At 47.6% G+C, this 27,749-nt stretch overlaps 2 protein-coding genes across 2 annotated transcripts in view; both read right to left on the reverse strand.

Annotated features, from left to right (window-relative positions):
* The window catches only part of Adam30 (ADAM metallopeptidase domain 30), a 3,213-nt gene extending 1,061 nt beyond the window's left edge, over positions 1–2,152 (reverse strand). Inside the window, exon 1 of the mRNA XM_055603737.1 lies at positions 13–2,152. Within this exon, the coding sequence (XP_055459712.1) occupies positions 13–2,152 (2,140 nt within the window). The remainder of the gene's footprint in view (positions 1–12) is intronic.
* Positions 2,153–10,545: 8,393 nt separating this feature from the next.
* Notch2 (notch receptor 2) overlaps positions 10,546–27,749 on the reverse strand; it is a 138,332-nt gene continuing 121,128 nt past the window's right edge. Inside the window, exons 24-34 of the mRNA XM_055603705.1 lie at positions 26,034–26,146; positions 25,003–25,508; positions 23,148–23,489; positions 22,188–22,330; positions 21,889–22,099; positions 21,046–21,142; positions 19,161–19,326; positions 17,591–17,892; positions 16,278–16,425; positions 15,548–15,645; positions 10,546–14,821 (exon numbers count right to left, since the gene is read on the reverse strand). Coding sequence (XP_055459680.1) covers positions 13,433–14,821; positions 15,548–15,645; positions 16,278–16,425; positions 17,591–17,892; positions 19,161–19,326; positions 21,046–21,142; positions 21,889–22,099; positions 22,188–22,330; positions 23,148–23,489; positions 25,003–25,508; positions 26,034–26,146 — 3,515 coding nt within the window. The 3' untranslated portion in view covers positions 10,546–13,432. The remainder of the gene's footprint in view (positions 14,822–15,547; positions 15,646–16,277; positions 16,426–17,590; positions 17,893–19,160; positions 19,327–21,045; positions 21,143–21,888; positions 22,100–22,187; positions 22,331–23,147; positions 23,490–25,002; positions 25,509–26,033; positions 26,147–27,749) is intronic.

Consider the following 27,749-nt stretch of genomic DNA (forward strand, 5'->3'; position numbering starts at 1 on the left):
CAGTAAACCAACTTTTTATCAGCTGCCTAAAACACACAATGATCACCGAGATGATGAATAAGAAGACACGCAGCAGCATGACATACACAACTTGAAATGACGGAGGCACTTCCTCTGAGATCTTTGGTCCAGGAGGCCCGCTGTGTATGCTCCCACCGAATCCCACCTCTTCGCAGAACGGGGGAGTCCAGCCATACATGCAATGGCAGGCCTTTAGATTGTTGCAGACACCTCGGTTATTGCACTTCCCAAGCAAACAGTCGTACTTCAGGATGGAAGAACTGTCAGTGCAAGTACCGTTAAAACACACCTGTTTAAGGCCACAGGAAGTTCCATCAGCGACCATCCCTATGTCAGGTATCGCATGACCTACCATGCTTCCATGGTAGCCTGTGCCCCAGCACATGAGATTGTCTCTCTTCAGGTAGGTGGCTACGATGAGAGTGTGATCTGGAAGTTCAGGGAGGACCTTCACATTTATGCACTGGAGCCTGCCACATATTGTGGTGCCCCTGGTACACATCATAAATTTAGAAGCATTTATAAGCCCACAGTTACCATACTGATCGCCTATCATGTTAACTGCGTCGTAACACTGCTGAGGAGCCTCCCTGGAGGTGGGTCCGAAGATGTTCTGGCACTGCATGTACCTGGACCGGCAGCCCTTTTTGAAACACACACCTTCGTATTTGCAGGGAGTTCCATCCTGCTTGTAATAGTCATCCGGACAAAGCGCTGACATCCCATCGCAGTACTCTGCGAGGTCACATTCATTTTCTTCCTGCCTACATACATATCCTGATGGACGAAAGTCACATTTATGACAGCAAAGCCCAGTGGAACAGTTGACACCTTCTACCAGTGTGCAGTCTGGCCGACAGCACAGGTCTTTTTCACATTCTTTCTCGGAGCCACAGTCACACTCCTCACCGTCTTCCACAATTTGGTTTCCACACCTTTCTAGCTTAAAAAGTACGTCTGGCATGTAAGATAGACAGTAGGCTATTTTATAAGCTGCGTGTAAAAAGAAGTGTACGTAACTACAGTTACTAAACCCTGACCGTCCTGTGCCCATGATGCAGTCCGTCCTGCCTCTGCATTGACAGTACTCCTCGTCATGTCGCATTCCCACGCCATGCCCCAGTTCATGAGCAGTCCAGGTAGCAGGCTGGATGACGTTTATACCGAATAAGGTGCTTATTGATCCAGCATGGTATTCTTCACATACTCTTCCCCAGGACCAGGCCTTAGCATCTACATACCCTCTTGCAACATATAAATGTGCCCAGTCTGATAGATATCGGAAATGCAAGAAATCTCTTTTGTATATTAAAAAAAAGGTTAAAGCCTCAGCTAACCACTTGACGGCAGTTTTTATCATGTTATTGTGTGTCCAGATTTCAACTGCCTTTAGATGAACCTTCAACCTGACATCCTGATAGTAGGTGTCCATAATTGAAGCTATAAAAATGGCGTCATCGTATACCCTACTCTCGTTGTCGCCTACCTCGAAAAATCTCATCCTATCAAAGACCAAGAGCAGTTTCACGTACTTTTGGTGTCTGGGTTCATAATAGTTACTTGCCCTAGGCATCTCCTCTTGCTGGGCTGTTTCCTCGTCTGTTCCTTCATCAACCCAACCACAACTCTGATTGCTAAAGGCATCTTCTCTTAGGAGATACACGATGTGTTCAAAACTCTTAGAGGTCCGGAGTGGCTCCATTTGGTAGGATCTGGAATCTATGTTCAGGAAGGCTCGCACACCCCCCATGCATGTACTCAGAGTAGATTCGACATCCTGAGAACCTTCCACAGAGCCCACATAATTGCACTCATCTGGTATGTATGGGTAATCCTCTATCAGACTGCCCTCCTTAGTGAAGGAGACAAGTGGGAGATGTTTTGGCAACAGTAACTTCTTGGGCCGCAGGTGAAGCACATGCTGCCTGCCTCCTATCCGTAAGAGGTATGACAAAGAACTGTCCACACCCTGGTCCTCTTTCCTAAAGTTCAGTTGTTTGGGAATGGTGATTTCATATGATTCAAACCCCCAGTCGGGGTCAAATAGTTTCTCGTCACCCGCAGCCTCGAAAAAGAGCGTCACCAGAAGCAGCCAGCAGTGTCGAGGGAGGAAGGCCGACACTGACCTCATGATCAGTTCTGTGTCGCTGCTTGGTTTTTCCCGGACTCAGGGAGTTGTTGGGGTAACTCCAGTCTCTGGTTTGTGCATTAGATTTCAATGGTACTCCGCTACAAGCGCAGGAGCCCCAAGCGCGAAGTTCCCTCGGCAGGCTTTCCTGGGAGGCTGGGCCTCTCAGCACCGACCGCTGCCCAACGCATCCAGTTCGATATCCCTGGGCAGTGACTTACGCTCGCGCTGAAGAACTGAGGCAAAGGTGCACCGGAAAAATAGAGAAGAGATCGCGTCCAGAGCACATGTTTTGTCCGGCTGTTGTGGCGCACGCCTTTAATTCCAGCGCTCAGAAGACAGAGGCCAGCGGATTTCTCTGTGACGTCATCCAGGCCAGGCTGTTCCACGGACTGAGTTCCAGGACAGCCAGGGCTCCACAAAGAAACTCTGTCCCGGAAAATAAATAAGAAAAGAAAGAAAAAGAAAGAGAGAAAGAAAGAAAGAGAAAAAAGGGGAAAGAGAGAGAGAGAGAGAAAAGAAAAGGAAAGAAAGAAGAAAAATCAGATAATTTATAGTCCTCTCCTCACCTCACTGGCAAGTGTGCCCCATTTTCTGCTGAGTCTCTTCAAGAAATGGAAGTGACACCAGACAGTCCCAGAAAAGCAGCTAAGATTCTCCACCCTCCACACCAGCCTTCTGCCCCAGGGTCTTCCAGCTGCTGGCTTTTCAGGGCTGTGTGTCCAAGCCAGGAAAAGTTACTGAGGTCATTTTGCCTCCTTTGCTGCATGTCAAGAGTTCACCTGATGGTCACACCGTGCCAAAAAAGCACCTGTTTGGGTGGGAGTGGGGAGGTCCAGGAATATTCTGGAAGAGGTAAACGGTGGGTTATGACTGTAGCATGAATTCCAGGTGAGAGATGATGCAACAGTGGTGAAGAAAACATGCCCTTTGCTCCGAGTACAGAACACCTTAACACCTACACAGACAAACCCAGAGTCATGAAGTGAGGACTTGAAGACAAGCATTTTCAGTTTTGGTCTTAGGAAATCCAGTCAGGCTGCTTCCCATGGAAAAGTTATGAAGACCTGGTGTTCAGTGTGGGGCTGTAGTTAGGGGGCTCTTGTTGGGTCTAGACATGTTGTCTGTGGGCAGAAGTCATGGCCCTGGGCTGAGGGAGGGAGGGAGAGATGAAGGAAGGAAGGCAGGAGAAAGAGCACAGCACTTATGGAGGGGGTGAAGGCATCAGGAACACGTTCCCTGAATTACAGAGGTGGGAGATAAAAAGGATGTTATGGTACCTAGGTGTGATGGCTTGCCAGTCCCTCTTCCCTAGGGCTGGAATATTAACTGGCTTGATCTTACACAGGCAAGCACAGCTGTTCCGAGCTCACAACTACAGTGTGCCCATCTTGCCTAGAAGATGCTGTTTCACTTTGGCCCTCCTCTGCAATTCTGGCTCTTACAGACTTTTCACCCTTTCTTCCCAGATGGCCCCTGAGACTTGTAGGGTGGAAGTGAGGGGTATGACAGATGCTTCTTTGTGGCTGAGCAGTCCACATACTCTTAGTCTCTGCATTTTGACCAGTTCTGAGGGGTGTGTGTGTGTGTGTGTGTGTGTGTGTGTGTGTGTGTGTGTGTTAGTCACCTGAAGATGAGACAGATTTCTAAATGTGGTCAGGTACATGGAAATCCTTGGGTAACATAACCTGGGCTAGGCCTTTCTCTGAGCCATCACCATAGTGTTCCATGGAGCTGTGTGGGGAAAGCAGACAGGGAAACCAAATCAGAGACCTTAGGAAAGCTATGATGTGTACTCAGGCCAAAAGAAGGGACTTGTGGTTGTTTGAGGAGTGGGTTTTGATATGAGGAAGGGTAGGCTGAAGTGGAGCTGAGTGGCATTGAGGAACAGTGAACTTAGCCAAAGGAAAGTTGTGGTAACGGTGCAGACTTGTTCAGGAAACAGCTCATGAGTTAAGTCAGATACCAGGATGTAGGTATACAAACTGCAGATAAGATAGGTGAGCTAGCCAAACTAGCCCACATCTTCAATAAGTTAGGCAAGGCAGAGAGAAGAGATGAGAAGGAAGCTGGTGGGGGCTCCATGACAGAAAGGGGAGTTGATAGAGGAGAGGTTCCTGACCATTTTCATCTGCTGGTAGGAAGCCAAACAGAGGGCCCAGCCTTCAAGAGTGGAGTGTCCCAGTGGCTCCCACTCAGGACCACACAGGAGGAGTGCAGAGGGAGGGAAGGGCTGGCTGGCACACAGCACTGAGGTAAGAAGGTGAGAGAGGGCCAGACAAGAGCTCCAGCATGCTCTGTGAGTTCAGCCAGTGAGAGTCAGGAGGTGGTGAAGGGAACCCAGGAGATAGGAAGGAACCTGTTTTCTCTACTGCAGAAGTTCAGTTGAGCATTGTAAGGAATGCCAATAACACCAACAGACACAGAGCAGCTGAGGAGGGCCTGAGTTATCCCCATGACCCTGCCCTTGGGGCACTGTTAGGTGTTCACGGTGAGACATATAGAAATTGTGCATTTAAGGATACCAGGTCTGTCTTTCTCTTTCAGAGACAGAGTCTTGCTATGCTCAAACTGTAGTGAGGCCTCAAGCCTGTGGGTCCCCTGGGAAGTACAGACAGATGTCATCACATCTGGCAAGATATAGGAACTCTTGAGAAGTGTGGTCTAATTGGAGGAAGTTGCATCACACACAGTGTGTCCCCTTCAAGGGGATATTGGGACCCTGGCATTTTACTTACTGGCCACGAGGTGACAGCTTCCCTTGACTCACACTCTTTTCTGTGATGCTGTCTTAGCACTGGCCTAAAAGATACAGGCCAAGTGACCAGTGCCCCAAACTGCCATTAGTCAAAATAAACCCTTTTCTGTATGAGTTGATTATCTTAGACATTTCCTCACAAAGAATGACAAAGTGGCTATGCTCATGATCTCAGTGGCGTGACAGCTCTACAGACACACATCTCAAACTGAGGGATGAACATATATTAAACACGGGTCTATATGAAGACATATTAAATATGTGCAATAGTTTATATGTGGATCATATCTCAATAGTGACTATCATTTATTTTTAAGTTTGTAATATTCAGTACAAATATAAATGCTATATACATACTGTATCGAGGAAATAAAGACAAAAACATACCAGTTCAGTTCAGTGCCATCCCCAGCCCCAGCTCCCGGCACTGTTTCTCCACTGAATGTTCCTGCCGCTAGTAACTCTCCCTTCCCTTTTCACATTTCATATGATCTCTCGCCTCTGAAGCCCCTTTTAGAAAGTGACGTGAATCTAGAAAATAGCACCTGGCATTTGTTTTATTGCAAGACTTGCTCTTCCTAGTGGACAACACATATTGCAAATAACTTTCTAGATTTACTTTGACACCCTCAGCAGGTGCACAGTGTTCTGAAGCATGCGCTAGTCACTGAATTGACTATTTTCCCCCCACTAGCCACAGCTGTGCCAGTCAAAAGCCTTGAAATTATCTTGTTTTAAGGTTTTTCCATATTATGATAGTAAATACAAACAAGTACGTATGTCTTTACAATACTTTATATGTTTATATATGAATACATACACATTTTTTTTGCCCCTTGAACTATTTCCATTATTAGACTGCCAGAATAGATCAAAGAAAGTAAAAAGTGTTCTTAGTGGTTAATGTTATCGACTCACCCTTAAAAATTGTGTTCCTTATAAACTAAGAGCCAAGTTGTGCACTTGGATTTTACATACCAGAATCAAGAACATCTAACTAGCAGAATGTGCCAGTAGCTGTCATGACAGCAACAGTTCCTGAGACACACCTTCCACATTGTATACTGTCTAAGATTTTTCACTAGAAAAAAAAATGTAGCTCAAAATTTACCTTGCATTTTTGATTGTTGTTGCAGTTGAGTATATTTAGTAATTAAAAGTGAATCTGCTCTTAACTGTAAAAAAAAAAAAATATATATATATATATATCAACATTTCAAGGGGTCAGAGATGGCTCAGTATGTGAGCCTGCAAGCACAAGGACCTGAGTTTGAATCCCCAGCAGCCATGTAGAAAGCAGGGCATAGCTATGCATGCCTATAACTCCAGCACTGAGGAGTGGGGACAGGCAGGTTCCAAGAGCTTACAGGGCAGCCATCCTAGTGGAAATGGTTTGGTAGAGACTGTGCCTCAAAGCAGTAAGGTGGCAGGGAAAGAAAGGAAGACACATGCTATCCTGCTTTGACCTCTGCATGAACTTACACACACACACACACACACACACACACGGAGCTTAGAACTTGGGAATCCACTTGAGGTACTGCAGGAGGATTCAGTTTATGGAGCTACTAGAACCAACAATGGAAATGCCTTACTCCCCAAATTCTCTCCAGCACAGTCTACTGATAAAGCTTAGCAGAATGTCAGCAAAACGTTTACTGAGTCTTTTAAAAAATATATTTGTGTTGTGTATATCTAAGAGTGTGTGCATGTGGGCCTTTGTGTGCAAAGGCCAGAAGTTGGCATTGAGTGTCCTCTATCACTTATTTCTTTGAAGTAAGGTCTCTCTCTAACCCCCAGGCTGGTGTGTTTTCAGGTAGGTCCAGAAGGCTAGCAAGCCCTGAGCTCACCCTGTCAGAGCTGAACTTACAGGCATGTGTCCACATGTGAGTGCTGGGATCCAGGTCCAGGCTCATGTGTGAAGCAGATGCTCTCAACCACTGAGCCATCTCTCCAGCCACCCCTTCCTGCTTTTGAAATGGGGTCTTGCTGTATAACCCAGAGTAGTCTTAAGCTCACACATAATTCCTGGTCCTCAACATTCTCTTATCAGGTTAACAGACAGCTCCAAATGTTTGCTCCTCCACAGGCCAGCCTTCCTACCCAACACAGAGTCCTGCACCTCACAGCTATAACACCTGTTCACATTTGCTTGTATTCCCTCTCTGCAGTGGAGACAAATTTCAATAGTTGGAATAAGGTTTGATGATTATCTCTATGTAAATGTATGTAAGTCTATACGACCAACATCTATTCTTTTTGTTTTCTTGGACACAGGTACCACTTCAATATGTTGAGTATAAGATATGAAGGATGGCTGGAAACTGTTATTTGAACAACCTTGATTTATGCTTTCAGCATTTGTTTTATATTGTAGAGGACACCTCATTAATTTTGTGAAGTTCCCTGGTATACTGCTGTATTTCATAGTTTTTCATGCAGATATAATTTTATCAGCATGCTTGATTTTCCTGAAGTTATTGTGAGTTTTCTTCATGTGGTGGCATCTACTGATACACTTAAAAGTATTTATTTTTATTTTGTGTATGAGTGTTTTGCGTGCATGCAGGCCTGCACACTATGTGTGTGCAGGGTCCCCATAGGCTAAAAGAGGGCATAGATCCCCTGGAAATGGAGTTTCGGACAACTGTGAGCCACTCACCATGTGGATGCTGGGATTGTAATCCAGTTCCTCTGGAAGAGCAACTAGTGGTCTTAATCACAGAACCATCTCTTCTACCCCACTGGTACACTTATTAGTTGTTTCCTCGGGGGGAAATTCCTGGTCATAATGGAATTGTACGACACCCACTTGTGGCGACTGTTTTTTTTTGTTACCTGACACAAGCTAAAGTCACTTGAGAAGAAACTCAATTGAAAAAAGCACCCCTATCAGACTGTCCTATAATGCCAGCCAAAAACTTTAATGAGTCTTTACAAAAATAACTGTGTTGTGTATGTTTGTGTGTGTGTGTGTGTGTGTGTGTGTGCATGTGTGTGTGCCTTTCTGTGCATCTGTGTGCACATGTGCCTTTGTGTGGAAAGGCCAGAAGTTGGCAATGAGTGTCTCTATCACTCTCCACCTATTTCTTTGAAGCAGGGTCTCTCCCTGAACCCCAGGCAGGTGTGTTCTAAGGTAGATCCAGAGGGCTATGTGTCATCTTCTTGATTAATGACTGATACGAGAGGACCCACCTCACCGCAGATGGTGCCACCTGGGCAGATGGTCCTGGGATACAGAAGAAAGTAAACTGAACAAGGCACAAAGATTAAGCCAGTCAGCAGGGGTTTTCTGTGTCCTCTGCTTCAGTTCCTGCTCCCAGGTTCCTGCCCTGACTCCCCTTCATAAACTGTAAGCAGAACTAAATCCTTCCCACCTCGGGTTGCTTTTCATTATGTGTTTACCACAGTGATAGGAAGCAAAACAGAACATGATTGTAGTTTTAGTTTGATAATAGCGGATTTAGATTCTTTTATCTACAAGTAAGATGAACCTCCAATTTTCTTCATTTCCAGGTTTCCTTTATGGCACACACGTGGAAGTCAGAGGACAACTTGTAGGAGTTGTTTTTCTTCTTCTGCCATGTGGGTTGTTGGGACGGAACTCAGGCTGCCAGTTATGGTGGCATGTACCTTTACCCATCGAGTCACCTCATCTCTTCTTTGTGGGACTTCAGGAATTTCTATTAGACATCCTGCTGCTAGACTGTCTCCAGGCTTCGTGATCACAGCTAAGGCTAAAGGAAGGAAAGCCAGGAGCAGGCCAGGAGCAGCAGTTTTCTGAGGATTATCAACACCTAAGCCCCTTTACTTTGTTTTCAGTTCTGCCACACCAGGGACAGGCCAGCAGTAGAAGGTTCTCAGAACCTGTGTTTGGAGGACAGTGCTTGAGGAAGGATTCATACCTTCAGATCTATCCTCCTCCCATCAAGCTTTGGCCATGGACTCTGGGCTGGTACTTGGAGCCATCTCTTAGGGTGGGGTGAGAAAGGGAGTGAGATCAGCATATTCATTTTTTGTTTGTTTGTTTGTTTGTTTGTTTCCTCTGAGAAATATGTGGGGCTCATTGTGTGCCTTGACAGGACATCTGTGCCATGGAGCTTTCCTTCCAGGCTCCAGTAACTCCTCTTGGCTTACATCCCTTTGTACATAAGAAGGTCAATAGATTGGCCAATGCTACCTAGGGGGTCTTTGTGCTCCATGTTGCACTTCTAACGCTCATGTATGCGCACCCACTCCCTTATTGAGACACAGTCTTTACATAACCCTGGCTGGCCTTGAACTCTATAAAGTTGAAGATGATCTTAAAATTTGGGAACCTCCTGCCTTCACTTTACAAGTTCTTGTAAATAAACTTTAAATTACCCAAATCTGAATGTGCCCTTATTTTAAAGTTGTTAACTATTCTATATCAAAAGAAACATTGTATTGCTTCTCTCTCTCTATCCCTGTCTCCATGGCAGAAGCATGTGCTACAGGCAGTAGGCAGCTCACTGAGCCCCAACATCCCACATTCTGGACAGTGTTTTGGAAGGCTGCCCTATTTTATTCATCACACTCTGATGTGAACCAGTCCCCAGCTCTTTGGCTGTGAGGCTGTTCAGATGCCTGAGGGACATAATTCACCCTCTTCCTTACGTGATTGTGGGCCAGTATCCAGTCTTCCTGTTCCAGAGCCCTGAACAATTGAAGGCAAGGCTGCAAGGCTTACTTGTACAAGAGGAGAATGAGATCAATAGACCAATGATCTTCAGCCAAGATCCATGGAAGAAAGTGTCCTTCAAGCAAGATTTAGCACCAGAGAAGTCTGCTAGAAGCAATTCCAGCTCTGAGGAAACAGCCTGTGGGGCATCACTCTTAAGCTCTTTTAATTTCCCTGATTCCATCAATATAAAACCCACGTAGTGGCCAGTGTATTTTACATATAATTAATACTTTGGGGAGTAACTGGTACATGCTAACAAACTGTCAAGACCTGACACCTACATAACCAAAGCATCTCTGGAGATCTGAAATGTCATTTCAGAAAAAAAAGCAAAACTGTTACTATTTAGAATTATGCACACATGATTTTCGAGTGTCCGAAGCAAGAATATTAAAGTAAGTCACACGGTGAATGCGGGACTGACTGCCCTCGGCACAGCTGCACCTCCTCCAAGTCCTCATGCGCATGTGTCTCGCTGACCGCCTCTACAAGCACACATACTTGTGAACAAATTTATGTCAATATTATTTTGTAATCCTGTATCTTATATCCCCCACAAAAGTCCACACAAACCAACGATGTTCAGGCAAATGCATCAGGAAGTTTTTCCTATACCCAATTCCTAATTCTTACTTCAGCAGGCATTCTCCGCTTCCCTGGGGGGGCACGTGGCCCCAAGCAGCTCTCTGTTGGTCACTACGTATGGGCAGGGTGTGGAGGAATGGCTTCATATTATGATAGCTCTGAATAGATGAAAACTTTCCCTTCAGAAGCATTTATTTATGACCAAAGTAGAGGGGAAAACAAAAGAACCCCACAGCAGACTTTTAAAGATTCAGGACGAAGAAGATTCAGGTTCTCTTGACAGCTGTGACATCAGAAGGGCACTGAACAAGGACACCAGGGTTGCAAAAGAGCAGAGTATGAAACCACTGAACCTTGACATGGAACCTTTTTTATTTTGTGATAAAAACAGTGTGCATGTTCCTCCCCACAGTGAGTCAGGAACATCCAGTCATATGCTGGTTACTGAGTTTCTCATACAAACAGATATAATGTCACTTTTCAGGGACATGAACACAAGGCAGTTGCCATAGTACCAAAATAGCCAAGGGTGGGGGCCTCAGGACATTGACATGTGCCCTTCCAAACAGTCCTCGGACATTCATCACACTGGTTAAAGTCCGGGCCCTGGAACCACACGCTAACAGAACATTACACCTTTGGTTCTTTTCTTTGCATGGCTTATGAGTGGCCAAGTTTAACAAAATGATATCATAAACTTTTGCTGAAGGCTTTCACTAAAATTTTTAACTCTCCTTCAATCCCCCCACCATCACGTAAGTCAGAAAATGATGTAAAAAACAAAACAAAACAACAAACAACAACAATAAAACAAATTTAAAAAAAACTTCAAAGGCAGGTGGAAGTCAAAGGATTCATAAGAATAAAAATAATCTAAAATAGAGATCAATGCTTGGAATAAGGATGTGCCTCTGCTTCAGACTCCAGGAGAAAGGGATTACCTACCCCCTCTCCCTTTCCTAGACACTACATAGGTCAAGAGTTCTAACATCTAAGGCACAGATCAGATACTTAACTGGCAGTGTTGTCCTCTTCATCTCTGTGCCCTGTTGTTTGTAATGGCAGCTATCACATCCCTCCTCCCAAACCCAAAGGATCCACTTTGAGGGATCCTTTGTTCTTGGTTCACCATGTCTGGTGAAGGACCAGTGACCCACAGACCCAGTGGCTGGATTCGAGGCTGCTGTTCGCAGGCAGTGGCACCGGAGCTGGAGGCCAGAGGGCTCCACACACAGGTTCTCTTTATCTGGGACCAACTGATGCTCCATGGGAGACAGTCACCGTTTAGGGCAATAAAGTGTTCATGAAAGGGGCTGGTAGGATGATGGTACCACATGAGAATAAAACCAAATGAGCAAACTTACTCTGCCATAGAGCACAGTGGAACGAACTGCTCTTGCTGACTCAGTGAACTGAAGGGACTAAAATCCCCGCTTGTTTATGAACTGCCACGCTAACAGATACACAGAGTTCCCACGGGGGTCACAAACTGATGAATGAGGGGGCACTTATTTCAACTATCAAGGGAATAAAGAAAACCCTAAAGCAAGCAAACAAAAGCCCCAGGTGATCCACCTAATACTATACACAAACGCTCCAGCAGAACTCTTTCTCCTTGTGCCATGGCCATCATGGCACCAGGGAAGCAGTGATGGCATGGCCACAGGGCCACTCGCTACCCGACTGAGGGGTAGATGGAGAAAACCATTATCCTGCTGCTCGAGTCAGGCAGCCACTGGGACCACAGTACAGGAATCGAGTTGGAACGAGGTACAATCTTAATAACATGAGGGCAATGAGGAGCAATACTGTGCCGCCATCATCTGAAGGTGACCCTAGGGAAGGAGGAAAATGCAGCAAAGACTAGCAAAGGCTGCCTCATGTGTGCTCAGGAGACTGTCCATTCTCCAGTGCCAGAACCCAGAACCCAAACACAAATCCCAAGTCTTCACTGAGAATCCTCTGTGTGCACCAGTAAGTCAGATCACACAGTGTGGAGGGAAACTGATAAATCAGCTTCTGACCTAAAAGAAAACTGGTCATAAGGCATTTGACAGTCACTGGGTCCCCGGAGCCCCAGGCAAGTTCAGTCCTAAGTGGCAAAGGCCCGTGAAGAGGCGTTTTCTTCTGTGGGCATCTATGAGGAGCAGTGCAGCAACCGAGAGTACCTTCATCTGCTGGATCAACGAGTCCTAAGTTTGGGGGATAAATGTGCTTCACAGTGGCAGTCAATGGAGGGCCTGTAGGTGACAATTGCTTCTTGCGAGAATTAGCTTATTCTTGGTCATTCCAACATTCACTCAGTTTTCCTACTTTACAACAAAATGGGAGGAATAACATAGTACACAGGCCCCCTGGAGTACAACTGTATACCGACTAGGCCAACAACAGAAGAACTAATCATACCCTTCCCCAGTGAGTGCATATGGGGCTCCCCACACAGGTGAGAGGAATTAAGGTGCAGGCTCAGAAAGGGTCTCCTATTTCCCAAATAGCTTGTTTTCTCCTTCCTTCTAGGGTAAGACATGAAGACTGAGTGTGTGCGTCTTCCATTCTTCCACAGAAGCATAACCTCAAAGGCCAAGGCTGAGAACCATGACCAGAGTGAACCCTGGGAGACTCCTTGGGGTGCTGGGAATGTGGGAACAGGAGCCTAGAGTTGTTTTCCGGGGTAGGAATGATCAAAAGCACAAAAGTCTTGCCTATTTACATATGGCTGGGGATCAACCATTGGCAGGTGCAGATGGGCAGGCACCAGTGAAGCCAAGGCCACTTCCAGGCCTGAGAAGGTTAGACAGGTCAACCTGGGCAGAACCCCGGGGCACAGTTCCCAGTCCAACTCTAGAGCGGAGTCTTCTCATGGATACAGAAGCCCCCAGGGCTTAAGATGCTGTTTGAGCTGCAAGAACGTCTAGGCAATAAAAGGCATCCATTGGATGGATATCTATCATCCAGATAGAAGAGAGAGAGTCTCAAGGCTTGTATTCATCTTGCATCTCCATGAACTTGCAAGATGGGCAAAGATCAGTAGGAGCTGAGTCTTCCCCTAAAACTGCACAGATACTTAGTGAAGATGAAAATAACACTTCTCATGCTTGTCTGAAAGATCGGAGCATCTCTCCTGCCTCCCAAAGCTGCTTACAGAGGTTTCTTCATTTCTTTTCGGATAACCTTCAGTCGTTCCTCAGCAGCATGTATGATAGGCACTTCCATCTCTACCCTGGAGGCAGACTCTTCATGCATAGACCTGCATGTTGCTGTGTGGTGGCTCAGACATGTGTGTTCCAGGTCCCCGCTGACCTCCTCCACCACCTCCAGGAGTTGGGCTGGTGGTCACATCTGACCAGTCAGAAGCGGAGTGCGGCGAAGAGCTTGACCACTGGTCAGGAGATTCTGGGGATGGTGTCAGGTATGGATGCTCACCCTGGAGGTGAGCACCATGACTGGGGGTTCGCTCAGCAGCATTTGAGGAGGCGTAACTGTGCTGGGAGGGGGGTGTGGGGTACTTGCCTACGGAGGCTGGGAAAGGATGGTAGGTTGGGACAATGGTTTGAGCTACCTGCCCCTCTTGCTGGGGCATCATGGCAGGTGGGAAAGCCACACTGGGCAAACGGGCCATCTCTGGGATCTGGTACATAGGGGGCAAGGGGCCTGCAACAGCTGGAGGGCAGTTGGACTGTGTCTGGGGAGCTCCAGCTGCTTGGGCAATGCCGCCTTTTGGGATAAGCTGGAAAGTCACAATGGGAGGCAAGGGTTCCCGCTGGGTGGAGATGTGCTTCCCTTCTGGAGGTCTGCTCTGGGGAGCTATGCCAGGGTGAGCTCCCTCAGCCGGAGCCAGGACCATGCCAAACATTTCGTTGTACTGGGTCTCACTCATCTCCACGCGGTTCATCCAGTCTGCTGGGACAGTGGCTGGATGGAACCTGCCCAAGCTTCCTGCACTGCCACTCCCGGGGGGGACAATGTGGTGGTGGGCTAGCAGCTGGCTGACTGACGGAAGCACAGTGCTGGCTCCCGGAGCCAAGGGCTGCATTTCATGAAGGTTAGAGAAAGACAGTGCATGTTGTGTATGTACGGGGGCAGCCGGGGCGGTGGCAGCCAGCAGAGGGGTGGGGGAGGCCTGTAAGATTCCAGGGGATGTGATCATGGGGGAGGATGTAGCATCAGAAACATACGTGTGGGGAGACTCAAGAGAATCAACAGGGGATAAAGTCACTGAGCTCTCGGACAGCTGGACCTTCTCACTGAGGGACTTCTTCCTCCTACTCCCCTTGACATCCTTAGCCTCCTTGGCAAGGTTAGGTAGGCTCGTGGGCATGGCGCTCTTGGCGTTGGGCCGTCTAGCCTTTTTACCCATTGGGGTGTGCTTCAGGCTGAGGAAAGACCTGTTGGGCCCACAGAGGACAGGGGAGAGAGCTGATGTCAGTACAGTCCCTGGAGGGCTTGGTGTCACGTTATACTCATCCAGGAGGCGAACGATGTCATGGTGCATGCGATCCCGAGCCACATCCCGGGGGAGGCGGTCCATGTGGTCTGTGATGTCCCGATTGGCAAAATGGTCTAACAGGATCTTGGCTGCTTCATAACTCCCCTCCCGGGCAGCAAGAAACAAAGGCGTCTCTTCCTGAAGAAAGACCGTAGAATACATTTTAACACCCATAAAAATGTTTCTAACTTTTATAATCTTTTTAGTATCTTTTAAGTGTGTCCCTATGAAATATTATGGACATGCAGGACATCTTCCTATGCACCGAATGCATATCTTCAATTTCCACAGAGATCTCATCTCTCCCGAAGACCTCACTCTGCTCCCAGGAGCACTGGCTTCTTAGACAGGAATCAGTGAAATAAAGCAGGACTCCCAGCCAGAGATTCACTTCAGAGGGATGGGCTTATCATCACGAAGTGCTGAGAGCAAACAGGGTAACAGATAAGAAATAGAGGAGGGAAACCTAAAGTATGCAAAGAATTCAGAACACGGGAGAGATGGGGAGAGATGGGGTGGGATGTGAGAGAAAGAACTAAAATAAAAGAGGAATAAAGGAGGGGAACATGACAGGCAGCTTAACCAGGAGTGTACCAGTGTTTCCAAGGAGAGGAAAACAAAGGACTGCATGGAGAAAAAGGAAAGAAAGTGAGAAATGGTGGTGAGCATGAACAAGAGTGTCCCAAAGCAGTTGAAGGAAAGGCAGGGAGGGCTACCCCAAACAGGCAGAGGCTCTGTCCCAACATGCCCCATATCTTCCTTCAGGGTCTCTGGACCTGGCTATGCCCACCAGGCTTCCACAGGTGGCCAGTTAACTGAGACAATGCTGTGAGCATGCTCATGCTCGGAGCTCACAGGCTGTACCTTATTGTCCTGCATATCTCGGTTGGCCCCGTTCTTCAACAGCAAAAGAGTGGCCTCCACATTATTGACGGCAGCTGCCCAGTGGAGGGCAGATTTCCCTGCAGGGGAAACACTTCGTAAGTACACAGAGGAGGAACGCACTGTGGAGACCTTGCCCTCTCCGGAGAGCAGGAAGCTGGTGGCCAGGGAGCACACAGGAAAGCATCCCCCCCCCCCCCCTTGTGTTCTCAGAGTATTGGAGAACAGGCTGGGAGCCGCTAGGTAAAAGGATCCCTTGTGGGCTATTCACATCCTCCAGAGGCACATCCTTCACTTACTGAAGACAATAAACATTTTACTCTAAATGCGTATTTAGGCTATCTCATAACCCTCCTAGTGAATCCACTCCCATATTAAGAGTGGTTATGGCTAGGAACTTGCACAGGTAAGCTTTTTCAAAAACGTTCTTTGAGATCCAAGAACCCTCATATAAACAAAACAAAACACCACAATAACAACAACTACCAAAAACCCTTCCAATCTTAATCTAGGGGCTCCCAGTGCCTCAAGTGTCTGAGCCCAGCACACTGAAGGAAGTCTATATAAATGACGGGCAGGAAGAGTAAGGGGTTCTCCAGTTTCAGATCCGAGGAGGTTCTCTCGGGCGTGTAAGAATTCTTTTGCGTAGAGATGCCCCTTTCAGGCAGCATCCCACACCGTGGCCACCACCCTACCGTGGCCACCACCCTACCGTGGTCATCCACTGCGTTCACATCCGCTTGGCAGTTGATCAGTTCTGCCACCATTCCTTCCACAGCCAGGCGGGCGGCCAGAATCAGGGGTGTAGTGCCGTCGTTCATTCTGGCATCTAGATCGGTCACTCGGTTGCGGATCAGAATCTATAAGAGAAGCAGAGAAAAGTGTCCCTTAGATGAAGAAAAAGAATGAAACAAGAACATTCAAACTGAGGCTTCCCTGGGTGGTCCTCAAGGGCAAGAAAAATTGTGTTATCTTCATGCCCCAGAAGCTATAATGGCTAGTCATTACGGATTTGCTGAATAAATGGACACGCCTGATGATCAGGACACACTGGTCCATGATGACGATGTTCTGCTTTCTGAGGGGAAGGAGATGTGTGTGGGGTATCACAACATTAATCATGTATACAGCCTGAGGTCATCTAGAACAATTCCCCTTTCCCCATCAGGTTAAAAATATGAGTACAAAAAAAAAGACACTTCCAACTCATGTCAGTGATCAGCTACAGGCCCACAACAGGCAGAGCTGGAGAGAGAGTTGACACTCATCAAAGGATTTGGACCCGTTACTGCTCCCACCTGACCTGGGCGTTTCCAAGCATCTTTGCTTATCAAAATATTGCTGATAAAGATTCAGAACCCTGTTGCTGACTGAACCATCTTCTGGCTATTCAAAGTTGGTCTGCTGGCCATCCTCGCTTTTCTATCAAGCATAATTAGTTTCTCAAAGACTTCTGAATTAGTTCAATGAGATAGTGTTTCAGCAAAGCTAAAACATTATAGGCCTAGAAAAGCGATTTTATTTAGTGTGTGTGGGCATGCTTATGCAATGGTAAATACGTGGAGGTCAGAGAGCAGCCTGCAGGTATGATGAGTTCTGTCCTTTGATGATGTGGGTCCTGGGGACTGAACTCAGGCTCTAAGCATTGGTGGTTTGAATGAGATGTGCCCAGTAAGTCTCAGGTATTTGCTTATTTAGAGCCCAGGTGGTGGCCATTTGGGAACGATTGGGCAGTGCATGGCCTTGCCAGGGGAAGTATGGCACAGGGGTATGCTTTGAGGTGCCATTCCCACTTGTTCCCCACCTCCTGTCTGTAGTTCAGGGTGTGAGCTTTCAGCTGTTCCTGCCACAGTGCCTTCAACCCACCCTCATGGGCTAATCCTCTGTAAGTGTAAGCTCCATCAGACTCTATAAGCTACCTTGGACATGGTGTTTCACCACAGAAATAGAAAAGTAACTAAGACATGCCTTTACCCACTGAGCCACCCCATTCTTCTTATCCAAACCAACTCTTAGGCTCTTTACCTGGAAGACACCTTGGGCATCTGCTGCAACCGCGGCGTGAAGAGGGCAGCGGCCCATGTTGTCCTGGGCATTGGCATCTGCTCCTGCATCCAGGAGGCGTTTGGCAGCATCAGCTCTCGAATAGCGGGCTGCTAGGTGCAGGGCCATCTCACCGGTCCGGTCTGTCTGGGCCTGAAGGCTGGCACCTTGGTAGACCAAGTCTGTGATGATGTTGGCGGAAGAGTCCTCTGCATCCTCATCTTCATCACTCAGATCTGAGCTGCCTCCTCGGAGAGAAGCCAGCATCAGCGGAGTACACCCATCTGCAGGGAGGGAACGGTCCAAGCGTACTCAGATTAGCCCACTAGCAAACAGGTCTGCTGAATGCCATCATGCTAGGGGAAGGGAACTCTGCCCATGTGGCAACCGTGACAGGTTTTACATGACAATGCCGGATATGTGAGGCGTAGGGGAAAGCAGCTGCCCTCTGATCTGGGCCCTCTTCCTTAAGCTCACAAGCTTTTCTGCTGCAGTTGAAGTAAGACGATCATGTGTCATTTTTAAATCGACAATATAAACAAACCTCTACACACAAGACAGGAGCTACAGTAGTTCTCTGTGCACTGCTGTGGGATGCTGTGGTGTCTGAGTAAGAATGACCCCCGCCGACACACACACTCATATATTTGAATGCTTAGTTACTGGGGAGTAGCACGGTTTGAGGAATAGGAGATGTGCCTTTGTTGGAGAAAGTGTATCACTGTTGGTGGGCTTTAAGTTTTCAAAACCCCATGCTAGGCCCAGTTTCTCAGTCTCTCACTGTCTGTTTGTCTCTCTTTCTTTTGGTCACAGTGTCGCTTCACAGCAATAGAATGGTGACTAAGGCATTTACTATTTTTCTATTCTAACTCAATTAGCCTCCTTGTTCTCAGGATGCTGTGTACAAAGCAATGCAAAATTCTTCCCTTTCTTTGAAATCTGCACTTTTCAATTGAAAAAAAAAATTGAGGTTTTATTTAATGTGCAACTGTTTTGCCTACATGTATATCTGTATCGTGTGTACACAGTGCCCATGCAGGGCAGAAAATGGTGTTGGATCCTCTGGAACTGAAGTTGCAGATATAAGTCACCAAATGGGTGCTGGATACTGAGTCCAGGTCCTCTGTGAGAGCAGCAAAGTGCTCTTTACCATAAAGGCCTCTCTCCAGCCCATAATTTTAAAATACTTATTTATTTATCTTACTGTATGAGTAAGAGATGTGCACATGTGCCTCAATGCACAGATTTCTGTGTGGTATAGGATGTGTGTGTATGTGAGTGTGTGCGCACATGTGCACGAACATACATGTGGAGGCCATTTTTACATGGATTCTGAAGCTTGAACTCAGATAGGCAGGCTTTTGTAGAAAACACTTTTACTCACTGAGCAATGAACCTCATAGTCCCCCGGGTTCTGCATGACTATTTCTCACATATTCATTTCCTCAAGCTCATTTAGTGTCTGTTGGAGTCGGCAGGGGCACCTGAGCAGGTGGGAAAACGCTGACCAACCAACCACACAGAACTGAAGAGGTTAAGGACCAGTACTGACCTGGGCCTCGGACATTCACATCCAGAACGTCCACCTCCTGCTCTGCCTGGGGAGGAGTGAGCGCCAGGGATGGAGTCCGGCGGATGTCTGCAGCTTCAAGGTGCTGCTGTGTCCAGGGACGCCGATCAATGGGGTCATCTTCTGACAGCAAGGCCTCATCCTCAGCCTGCATAGGGAAGTAGTTTTCCCGCCTTAACCCTAGCCTTCCAGAAGCTGCTGACAGGGCTGAGGAGCAGCAGAGTCTCCCATCATCCCTTCTAACCTCCGCTCTGTGTTCCTTGTTTTCCTGCCCTGACTTTCTGAATCACTCACCACCGTGGCTTCCCACTGCTCAGTTGTGGCTCCCATTCACCTCTGTGCATCCCGGCAGTTCTCCCATAGTCCATTTCCAGACTCTAGGCTCTAGCCCTAATATGCTACTTTTAGATCTTCAAAGCATTATATTCCCATTTCTGGGTCTCTGGCTGCTTCTTCTCCTTGCTGATGATGATCTCCTCCATCATTGCTTGGTTGACTTCTATTTGCTCTTCATATGGAATCAGATTTTAGTTGTTTTTTTGGTTGTTTGTTTTTGTTTTTGTTTCTTAAGCTCTGTTTCTCTTTACTCAGCTGGCCATGTGGTACATGTTAATGGCACCATATCACCAGAGACCATAATTTATCTTTTTTTCTTTAAAAGAATTTAACTTTAGTGTGCAAAATATTGGGTTTTTACAAAAATACCATTATAATCATTGTACCTTGCTGATACATTCACCCATAACCCCTCTCCTCTCCTCCCTTCAAAGAGTCTCCCTTTGTGTATACTGCTTCTGTTCTATTTATCTCTATTAGTTAAATACAGATTCTGCACATGAGAGAAAGCATGCAATATTTTGTTTTTCTTTCAACTGGAAGGTTCTTGAAAGGCGGAATAAGCCTTGTTCAAGGTGGTGGCTGCACTAAATGCAGTACTAAGCTCAGAGCGGAAGACAAAGAGAAATAAACACGTGAACTTAAACATATCTGCCCTTTACTGAATTCTTTATCTGTAATAGGAAATAGGCAAGAGGCATTCTAGCAACTGTTGGATTAATGCCTCAGAGAGGAAAGAGCTATTATTATTATTTATTATTACTACTTTAATTATTATTATTGCTATTTTAGACAAGGACTATTAAACACAAAGAGGTTCTAAGTAACTGCCATAAAGCAGCAGGCTTTTGGAGCTGACGACTAGAGCAACGGTTCTTGTTTTTACTTTTTCATTTTTTTTCGAGACTATAATATAGTTACCATTTCTCCCTTCTCTTTCCTCTCTCCAAATCCTCCACCTTGCTCTCTTTTAAATCAAGTCCTCTGTTTTTCATTAACTGTTGTTAAATGCATATTTATCTTTAAATACAACCTGCTCAGTCTGTATGTTACCTAATACATGTTTCAGGGCAACTAGAGCAATATGGTTTTGTTTGTTTGTTTGGCTTGGTTTTAGAGGTAGCTCAGGGAGATTCTCCTGCCTCAGCATCCAGAATGCTGGGACCTCATCTGGCTTAAAGCAATGTTCTTAATCACCATATTCAGTGACCTCCCCGGAAGTTAACGCTCTTGGCTTTCTTCACTGTATAATTCCATCTCTTCTTACAGAGATGTGTCCACAAATGGAGGTATGAGTGCCCACACACCCAGTCCTGACTCAGCAAATGTGGGCATGACCCAGGCCAGAAGGCAGGCTTCCTTCACTATTTTAAAGGGTTTCTTGAAGAACATACATAGGCAACCAAGACTCAATTCTCTGAAGGTCCATGCTGTTCATGGGGATCTGGGAAAGCCACTGTCTGGGAAAGACAGAAACTTAGAATGCAGTTACACGATGGCCAGCAATATGGATTTGCCCAGGACAGCTTACCTTGGCTTTCTTTGGCTGGGGTCCTTCATCATCAACCCAGTGTTCACTTGTCCCAGAACCAATCAAGTTTGCCTCTGACACTTGCACTGACAGATTCCTGAGGATTATTCGGAGAGAAATGAGAACAGAGGTGATGGCTGAACAGATATAGCACCTTTCAACAGTTCCCCTCATATTCCCATGCTACCTTCTGATTTGGTCCAACAAGGATAGGATGTGCAGCACTTTTTAAAAACTACCTTAATATTTTTAAAAATTATGTGTCTGTGCGTATCTGAGAATGTGAGTTGCCAGAGGTGTGAGATCCCCCTGCAGCTGGAGTGACAGGGATGGGAAGCCACCCAACATGGGTACTGGGGACCTAGCTCAGTTTATGTTCTTGACTACTGAGGTGTTTCTCCAGCCCCTTCAATTACATTACACACTCAGAGTACAACATGAGGGTGTCAGTTCTGTCCTCCATCACATGGCTCTGGAAATCAAACTCAGGTCATCAGGCTTGGCCATGGGCACTTCCCCCACTGGGCCGCCTTGCCTGCCCCGACGGGCAACATGCGACGTGACATTTCTGAGCATTTACCCCTTCTCTTCTTATCAGCTAAGAGACTGCGACAAAAGCATTCTCTGTCTCGGGGGGGGGGGGGGGGGGCTGAACACCACTACAACCTGTGTGCACAGAAAAGAGGCAGCCATGCTCAGAGGCCTGGACAAGCCATCGGAGTTGTGGACAGAAATGGACCACGTTACAATAGTTTGGAATATGAAACTGTGACTCAGTAATATGGCCTTCTGCTGATCTCTGCTTATCCCTGTGAACAGTGGCTTATTTTCAAACCCTCTTACTTGAGCCCCACAGCATCCTGCCCCACGGGTTCCCGGCGCTTGTGATTGCTGGAGTCTCGGCGAAGGGTGAAACCTTCAGGCAGCCAGAGGAAGCCATGCTTGCGCTTTCTCTTTGCCATGATCACCCCCAGCAGGATGAAGAATAGGACAACGACAAAAGCGACCGCCAGTAGATAGAGAAGCTGGGCATTTCTTGGAACCTCAGATGCACCTGGAAGTTCAGAGACATGGGGCAGTGTTGGGTGAGGCCCGCTGCGGTCTCTTCCCAGCCTTTCCCCTTAAACGCCAATGCTACTCACTGGCGACAGACACCAGAGGGTAGGCCAGGGTCCCTTGGATGGCATGAGAGGCCAGGAGAGCTGCTGCTGCATCGGTGGTCTTGAAGCACTGCTCTGAGTCTTGAACACACTGTCGATTGTCAATTTCCAGAAACACCTTAGAGCTTAGAGGGGTGATGGGGGGAGAAATGAAGGGTCAGGTCTGGTGGGTTCAGTCAGAAAGGCTCATTCTGCCCACACACCCCTCCTTCAGAAGCAAGCTTTCCACCTCTGGGAGAGAGAACTCAGAAAGGAGGATAATTCGGATGCTGAGCTTGGGTCCCCACCCAGGAGTGCTCACATCCTGTGGTCTGGCTGACGTAAGCCTTCTGATGGGGTGAGACGTAACAGGTAGCTGGGAAGTGGGTTTGCAGAGCTCCATTCTTACGGGTTCCAGTGTTTCGCCCCGACCCCACCTGCTCAGCGGTGCTTACTCTTCACTACAGTTGTGCCTCTGTATGTCTGGGCCTCATTCTCCTTTGTGCCTACACTCGCATCTCGGAGGCACAAGGACTGAAAATTATAAATGATCAACCAATAGCTGGACGTGAACGATATAAGAACTGAGGATTACTGCTCTTGTCAAGCACATGAATGAAGGGCCTTGAAGGTGAAGCCATAATGAATTCAAAAGACGCATCGTGAATGAAGGTTCTAAGACAACTCTGGAGAAAGATTACGAATCCCAGATCTGACAAGTCCTTGCCAACACCTGCGTCTTCCTTGCTCTAGCTTATCTTTCAGGACCTCTCCATTAAGGCAGATCCTTATCCTGACATATAAGTGGCTAGGACGTCTGTTGGAAATGGAGGGGCATTCTATTTAAGTTTTTTATTTTGATGGGCTAAGTGTTTGTACTGTGGATCAAAGTGCTCAGCTGTATGAATCTCCTTGGAAGCACTGGTCCTTTGCGTAGTTCTAAGTCCAGAAACTCAAACCTACCCTATCGTCTCCTGTTCCTCAGGAAGAGACCTGCGTGTCATCCTCTGCTTCTTCATGGCAGCTGATTTCTCCCCATAGTAGGGGTACACCATGAGGGCACCCTGAGCGTCTCGTTTAATGCGCAAGTTGGTGTGCAGCAGGGTGCCCAGGGCCCTCAAGAAGCTGCGAGAATCCTGCAGCAGCTGTTCAGGGGGAAGGAGCACCACAATGACCAGGGTGCCTTCTGCCAGGTTCTCAGGCTGGTCGGCAGCACAGTCCAGCCCATCCCAGCCACACTCCTCGCTGTTGCAGCCCTGGTCACAGTGGTTGTCTTTGAAGTGGTCTGCACAGTACTTGTCATACCTAGACAGGAAAGAGAAGGAACAGGAACGGGTCTCAGAACACGCACGGGCTCCACTTGGTTTTCCATTTGGAAAGACTGTAGGCATCACTACCCATCTTTTCTGGCTCACCATCAGGTCCCCAAGGCCTAGAGAAACTTCCCAAGAATCAAGTACCCCAACACCATGGGCTATATAACTGTCAGGCAACATTATCCTGAGCCTCCTGAATGAGGAATAAAGCTGTAGGCATCTTGCATGGGTTTAGCGGGTCCCAGTCAGCCAATACTATGAGGTTGGAAATTTTTTTATAAGAATGTCAGCATGCTCAGACTTCCCTCTACTTCACTGCCTCCATAAGTGACAAAGGCTCTACAAGTAGGTGTCAGGGCTTGCTCCAGACCCCAAACTGTTTAAGTGCTACTCAGAGGAGTGTGCCAAAATGATGTGTTTCTTTTTCTCTTTCTGGAGTAAGACAATTAAAGAAGGTAAGGGGTAGAGAGATGTTCATATAGGATATGAGATCTAACACCCTCTTTTAAATGCCAAGAAAACTCTGGGTGTGATGATGCATGCCTGTAATACCAGTACTTGGGGAGGGTAGAAGGAGGAGGTCGGGAGATCAAGACTCAGGAATTTAAGGCCAGCCTGCACTGCGTAGGACTCAGAACAAATAAACACACACAAACAGACAAACATACACACTCACATAAACACTCATACACACACACACACTGTAACTGCCACTGAACTGTCAACAATAGCATCAGAACTCCAGAGTTTCCTGTGAGGCATAATATTTCTCTACCCTCCTTTCCCTGCCCACCCTAACCCTCTGTTATCTGTGCGGCTTGGTAGAACTTACCATCTGCTTGATCAAAAATAGGCATCTTAAACAGCTATGTATGTTCTGGCAAGTTCTTTAACCTTCCAGAAAAGACCGCTAACAACACCTATGCCCCCACAAAGCTGTTGCGAATCACTTGTGGGTAAGTGCAATGATTAATAGGAAAGTTACCATAGAGACCATATCTGCAGCACTGATGACCAGAAGGGCTAAGAGTCCTTAGCTCATGCTTGCTAATCAGATGAAAAAAAACTAGTCTTAATAAAAGGAATGAGCAAAGAGAGAGTGGTACAGACCTTTCCATCCATCCCGTGGCAGGCTGGGCTGGAGGCTGCCTGAGAGTGGCAATGCCACTTCCAAGGTTATTTCCCCCAGGAGGTCACAAGAGCAGCAGGTGTGAAGGCAGAGATAGGCATAGAGAGGGCATGGTTACGAAGTGAGCAATCCCGGCCCTCTGTCAGCACGGGAAAACGGGGCAGCGTGCGATGGGACAAGGCTGGCACCATCTCAAAGGCAGAGGCAGCTTGGGCCGAGGCGCTGGAGTGGTTAGGAGCGAGCACAGGAGACTGAGTGTGTTAGTGACAGCCCCCCTCGGCTCCTGAAGGCCTGGAGTGGTTAGGAGCGAGCACAGGAGACTGAGTGTATTAGTGACAGCCCCCCTCGGCTCCCGAAGGCCTGGGGCTCTTACTTGCAGGTTTTGCTATTCCTCTGGCATTCAAAGTTGTCAAACAGGCACTCTGCAGTGTTGCACAGCTCATCACACTGGTTGTTGATGTACTCCCAGCAGCGAAGCGACGAGGTGCAGTTGGCCCAGGGGTCCTCCATAGTGAGGGAACAGTCACCTCCATCCCACTGGCAGGCATGGCTGTTGCAGGCCTCATCACAGATGCCGTCCCGAGCCTTGTCAGCGCAGTACTGACTCAGACAGGTAGCAGGAGGGGTGCTGGTGGGGGCTGTGTAGAGCTCACAGTGGCTGCCCCAGAATGGTGCAGGGCAGCGGCAAGAGTAGTAAGGAGGCTGACGCTGAGGGTAACAGGTGCCTCCGTGCTGGCAGGGGTTGCTGGTGCAGCCTGACTCGCAGTCCTTGGGGTTAGGGCAGAAGCAGCGGGGTCCTGAGGCAGTGTGCACACACTGCTCCCCTCTCCGACACTTCACTTGGCCACAGCTGCTCTGGCATCTTGCCCCGGAGAACCCCTGTAAGAAGTGGTAAAGAAAAGAGGATGGCACTTAAGAGCTCGCCCCTCTCTCCCTTACACTCTGAGAGAGAGAGATAAAGACTAAACATGGGTCATAAGATTCACATTTACTGTTCTAGAAATGACCTCTTCAAATGGGCCAACAGGGGAGGGCTGATGGCCCATGGGAAGAATGTGGCTGTCACCCTAAGGTCATTACCTAGGTATCACCCCACACAGCGCTCTCTGTATATGGGAGCTTCTGCCTTTGGAAAGGCTGAGGTCAAGCTTCCTTCTAGCTTGAGAAGCATTTACTCGCAACGGTCACTGCTGAGGAAGAGGAGAGAGCGGTGCTCGCCCACCCAGCGTGGCAGGGGAGCTGCAGCAGCACAACACTGGGAAGCTTGGTTGCTGAGTGCGCCAGCACAACTGAGCACAGGCAGGACCCAGACCACCTCTGAGGCACTAATACCCTCGCACGATTCTAGGGGCATGGCACGGGGGCTCAATCTCAGAGCATATGGAGGAGCAGCAGGCCACTTACTGGGGGACAGCGACAGATGAAGCCATCGGGCATGTTGCTAGCCACAGCACAAGTCCCTCCGTTCAGGCAAGGCTTCTGGGGACACACGTCCAGGAAGGTTTCACAGTGGCGGCCTGAGGACAGAAAAGAAACAGCAGTTTTAAAAGGTAGGACTATTAACTCAGAGGCACTAGCCACTATCCTACAGGGACAGGAACCAGTGTCAGATGCAACCAAGAAGCAGGCCAGGCCAGTTCTAAGCCTACAGGACTGCAAAAGGACATTCAGTGGACCTCAATGCAAAGACTCCATCTCTGGTCAGACCAGTCCCTTGACTGTCTTGCCACAGCAATAAGCACATGAGGACTATCTACCCCAGACCGACTCCCAAAAGGACAGGCAGAAAAGTGACAAGAATTCCAGGAATAACAAAAACTCAATCCCCTCCGACAGCAGCTGCCGCTCAGCTTTAGTACATGCTTGCGCTGGTTAAGTTGAGGGATGTTGTTAGCAGCATTTGGTGCACGGTGCACAGCCATGTCACAGGAGCAGGTCCCTTCAGTCAACGCATGTGCCTAACTGGGGACTGGTGGCTTAGAGGGAATTTTCACCTCTTCCTGGTTGCTTTGCCTCTGTGTGATCTGCTGCGCTGCTTTAAAACACATGAGTTTTCCCTGGCTCATCTCCTCCAGTTCCAGTTCTAAGCCAGTGGACACCTGAGGGCTGCTGCTCCCCAATAAACTCAACAAGTGGCTGGGATCATGGAGGAATTGTGGGGCACAGCTACGCTCTTTAGGCTAATAGCAGGAAATAGGCCCTATCTGCCCTGTGGTCATTTGGAAATTTAAAAACACAACAAAAAACAAAATAGTAGTACTTTCGCCACTCCAAATTAAGAAACAAGAATGTGAAGGTTTCACTTCCGACATCACAGAGGCAGACACTGCAGGAAAACAGCCAATACACGGACAGAGGGGTCAGGAGTTCCTTGCTGATCATTAGTGGGGACATCTCAAACAACACAGCTCAGTGGGCCACTTTCTACCTGTGTGGACATGAACAGACAGTGCTTCCTGACTGGGGAATACTCACTCAGGCGTCCTCTCTTCCTTCTCACTACCTTTTCTTTTTAAAGTACTGGTCAGTGTTTGAAATAGCAGCATCCTCAGAGGCGATAAAAGAAACAGGAGCCACACCATCCCAGCAGCCACAATAGCCAGAAAGCACAGCTTTTTGTTTGGTGGTATTACATCCAGGCAACCTCCATATTATGAAATCCCGTCCATTCTTTTTAGAATTCCAAGCTTTTTAAGGATAGAACATATTTCACATTGACGAATGAGAGAGAAAGGATAATGGAAGGCATGCAGGCGAGACAGGGGCTCAGTACGGACCAGCATCCACACTGCAAACTATCAGTGATTAAGAGGCCTGTGCTGTTATCACATGTCCAGCATGGGAGGATCCCGCCATCATAAGAAATCTAAGCAGGTCCCAGGAAGCACAAGGCAGATTCCAAAGCTGATGAGCATGCTACATCTATGTACTGATAACTACTTCAGCCTCCAAAAGCCACCTCACTTCTCCTCCCCAGAGTGCCTAAGCACCCGAGAGAGCTCCTGTTCTGACACAGCGCGTGACCATCACTGTGCCTTCTTAGCCAAGCCTTAGCTGTGCAAGAACGATCATGACTACTGCAGCTTCACTTTGGTTCTCATCAGCTGCTTTTTGGACCTG

This window comes from Psammomys obesus, unplaced genomic scaffold, assembly GCF_907164565.1.
Source record: "Psammomys obesus unplaced genomic scaffold, mPsaObe1.curated_primary_1811, whole genome shotgun sequence".
Taxonomy (NCBI): domain Eukaryota; kingdom Metazoa; phylum Chordata; class Mammalia; order Rodentia; family Muridae; genus Psammomys; species Psammomys obesus.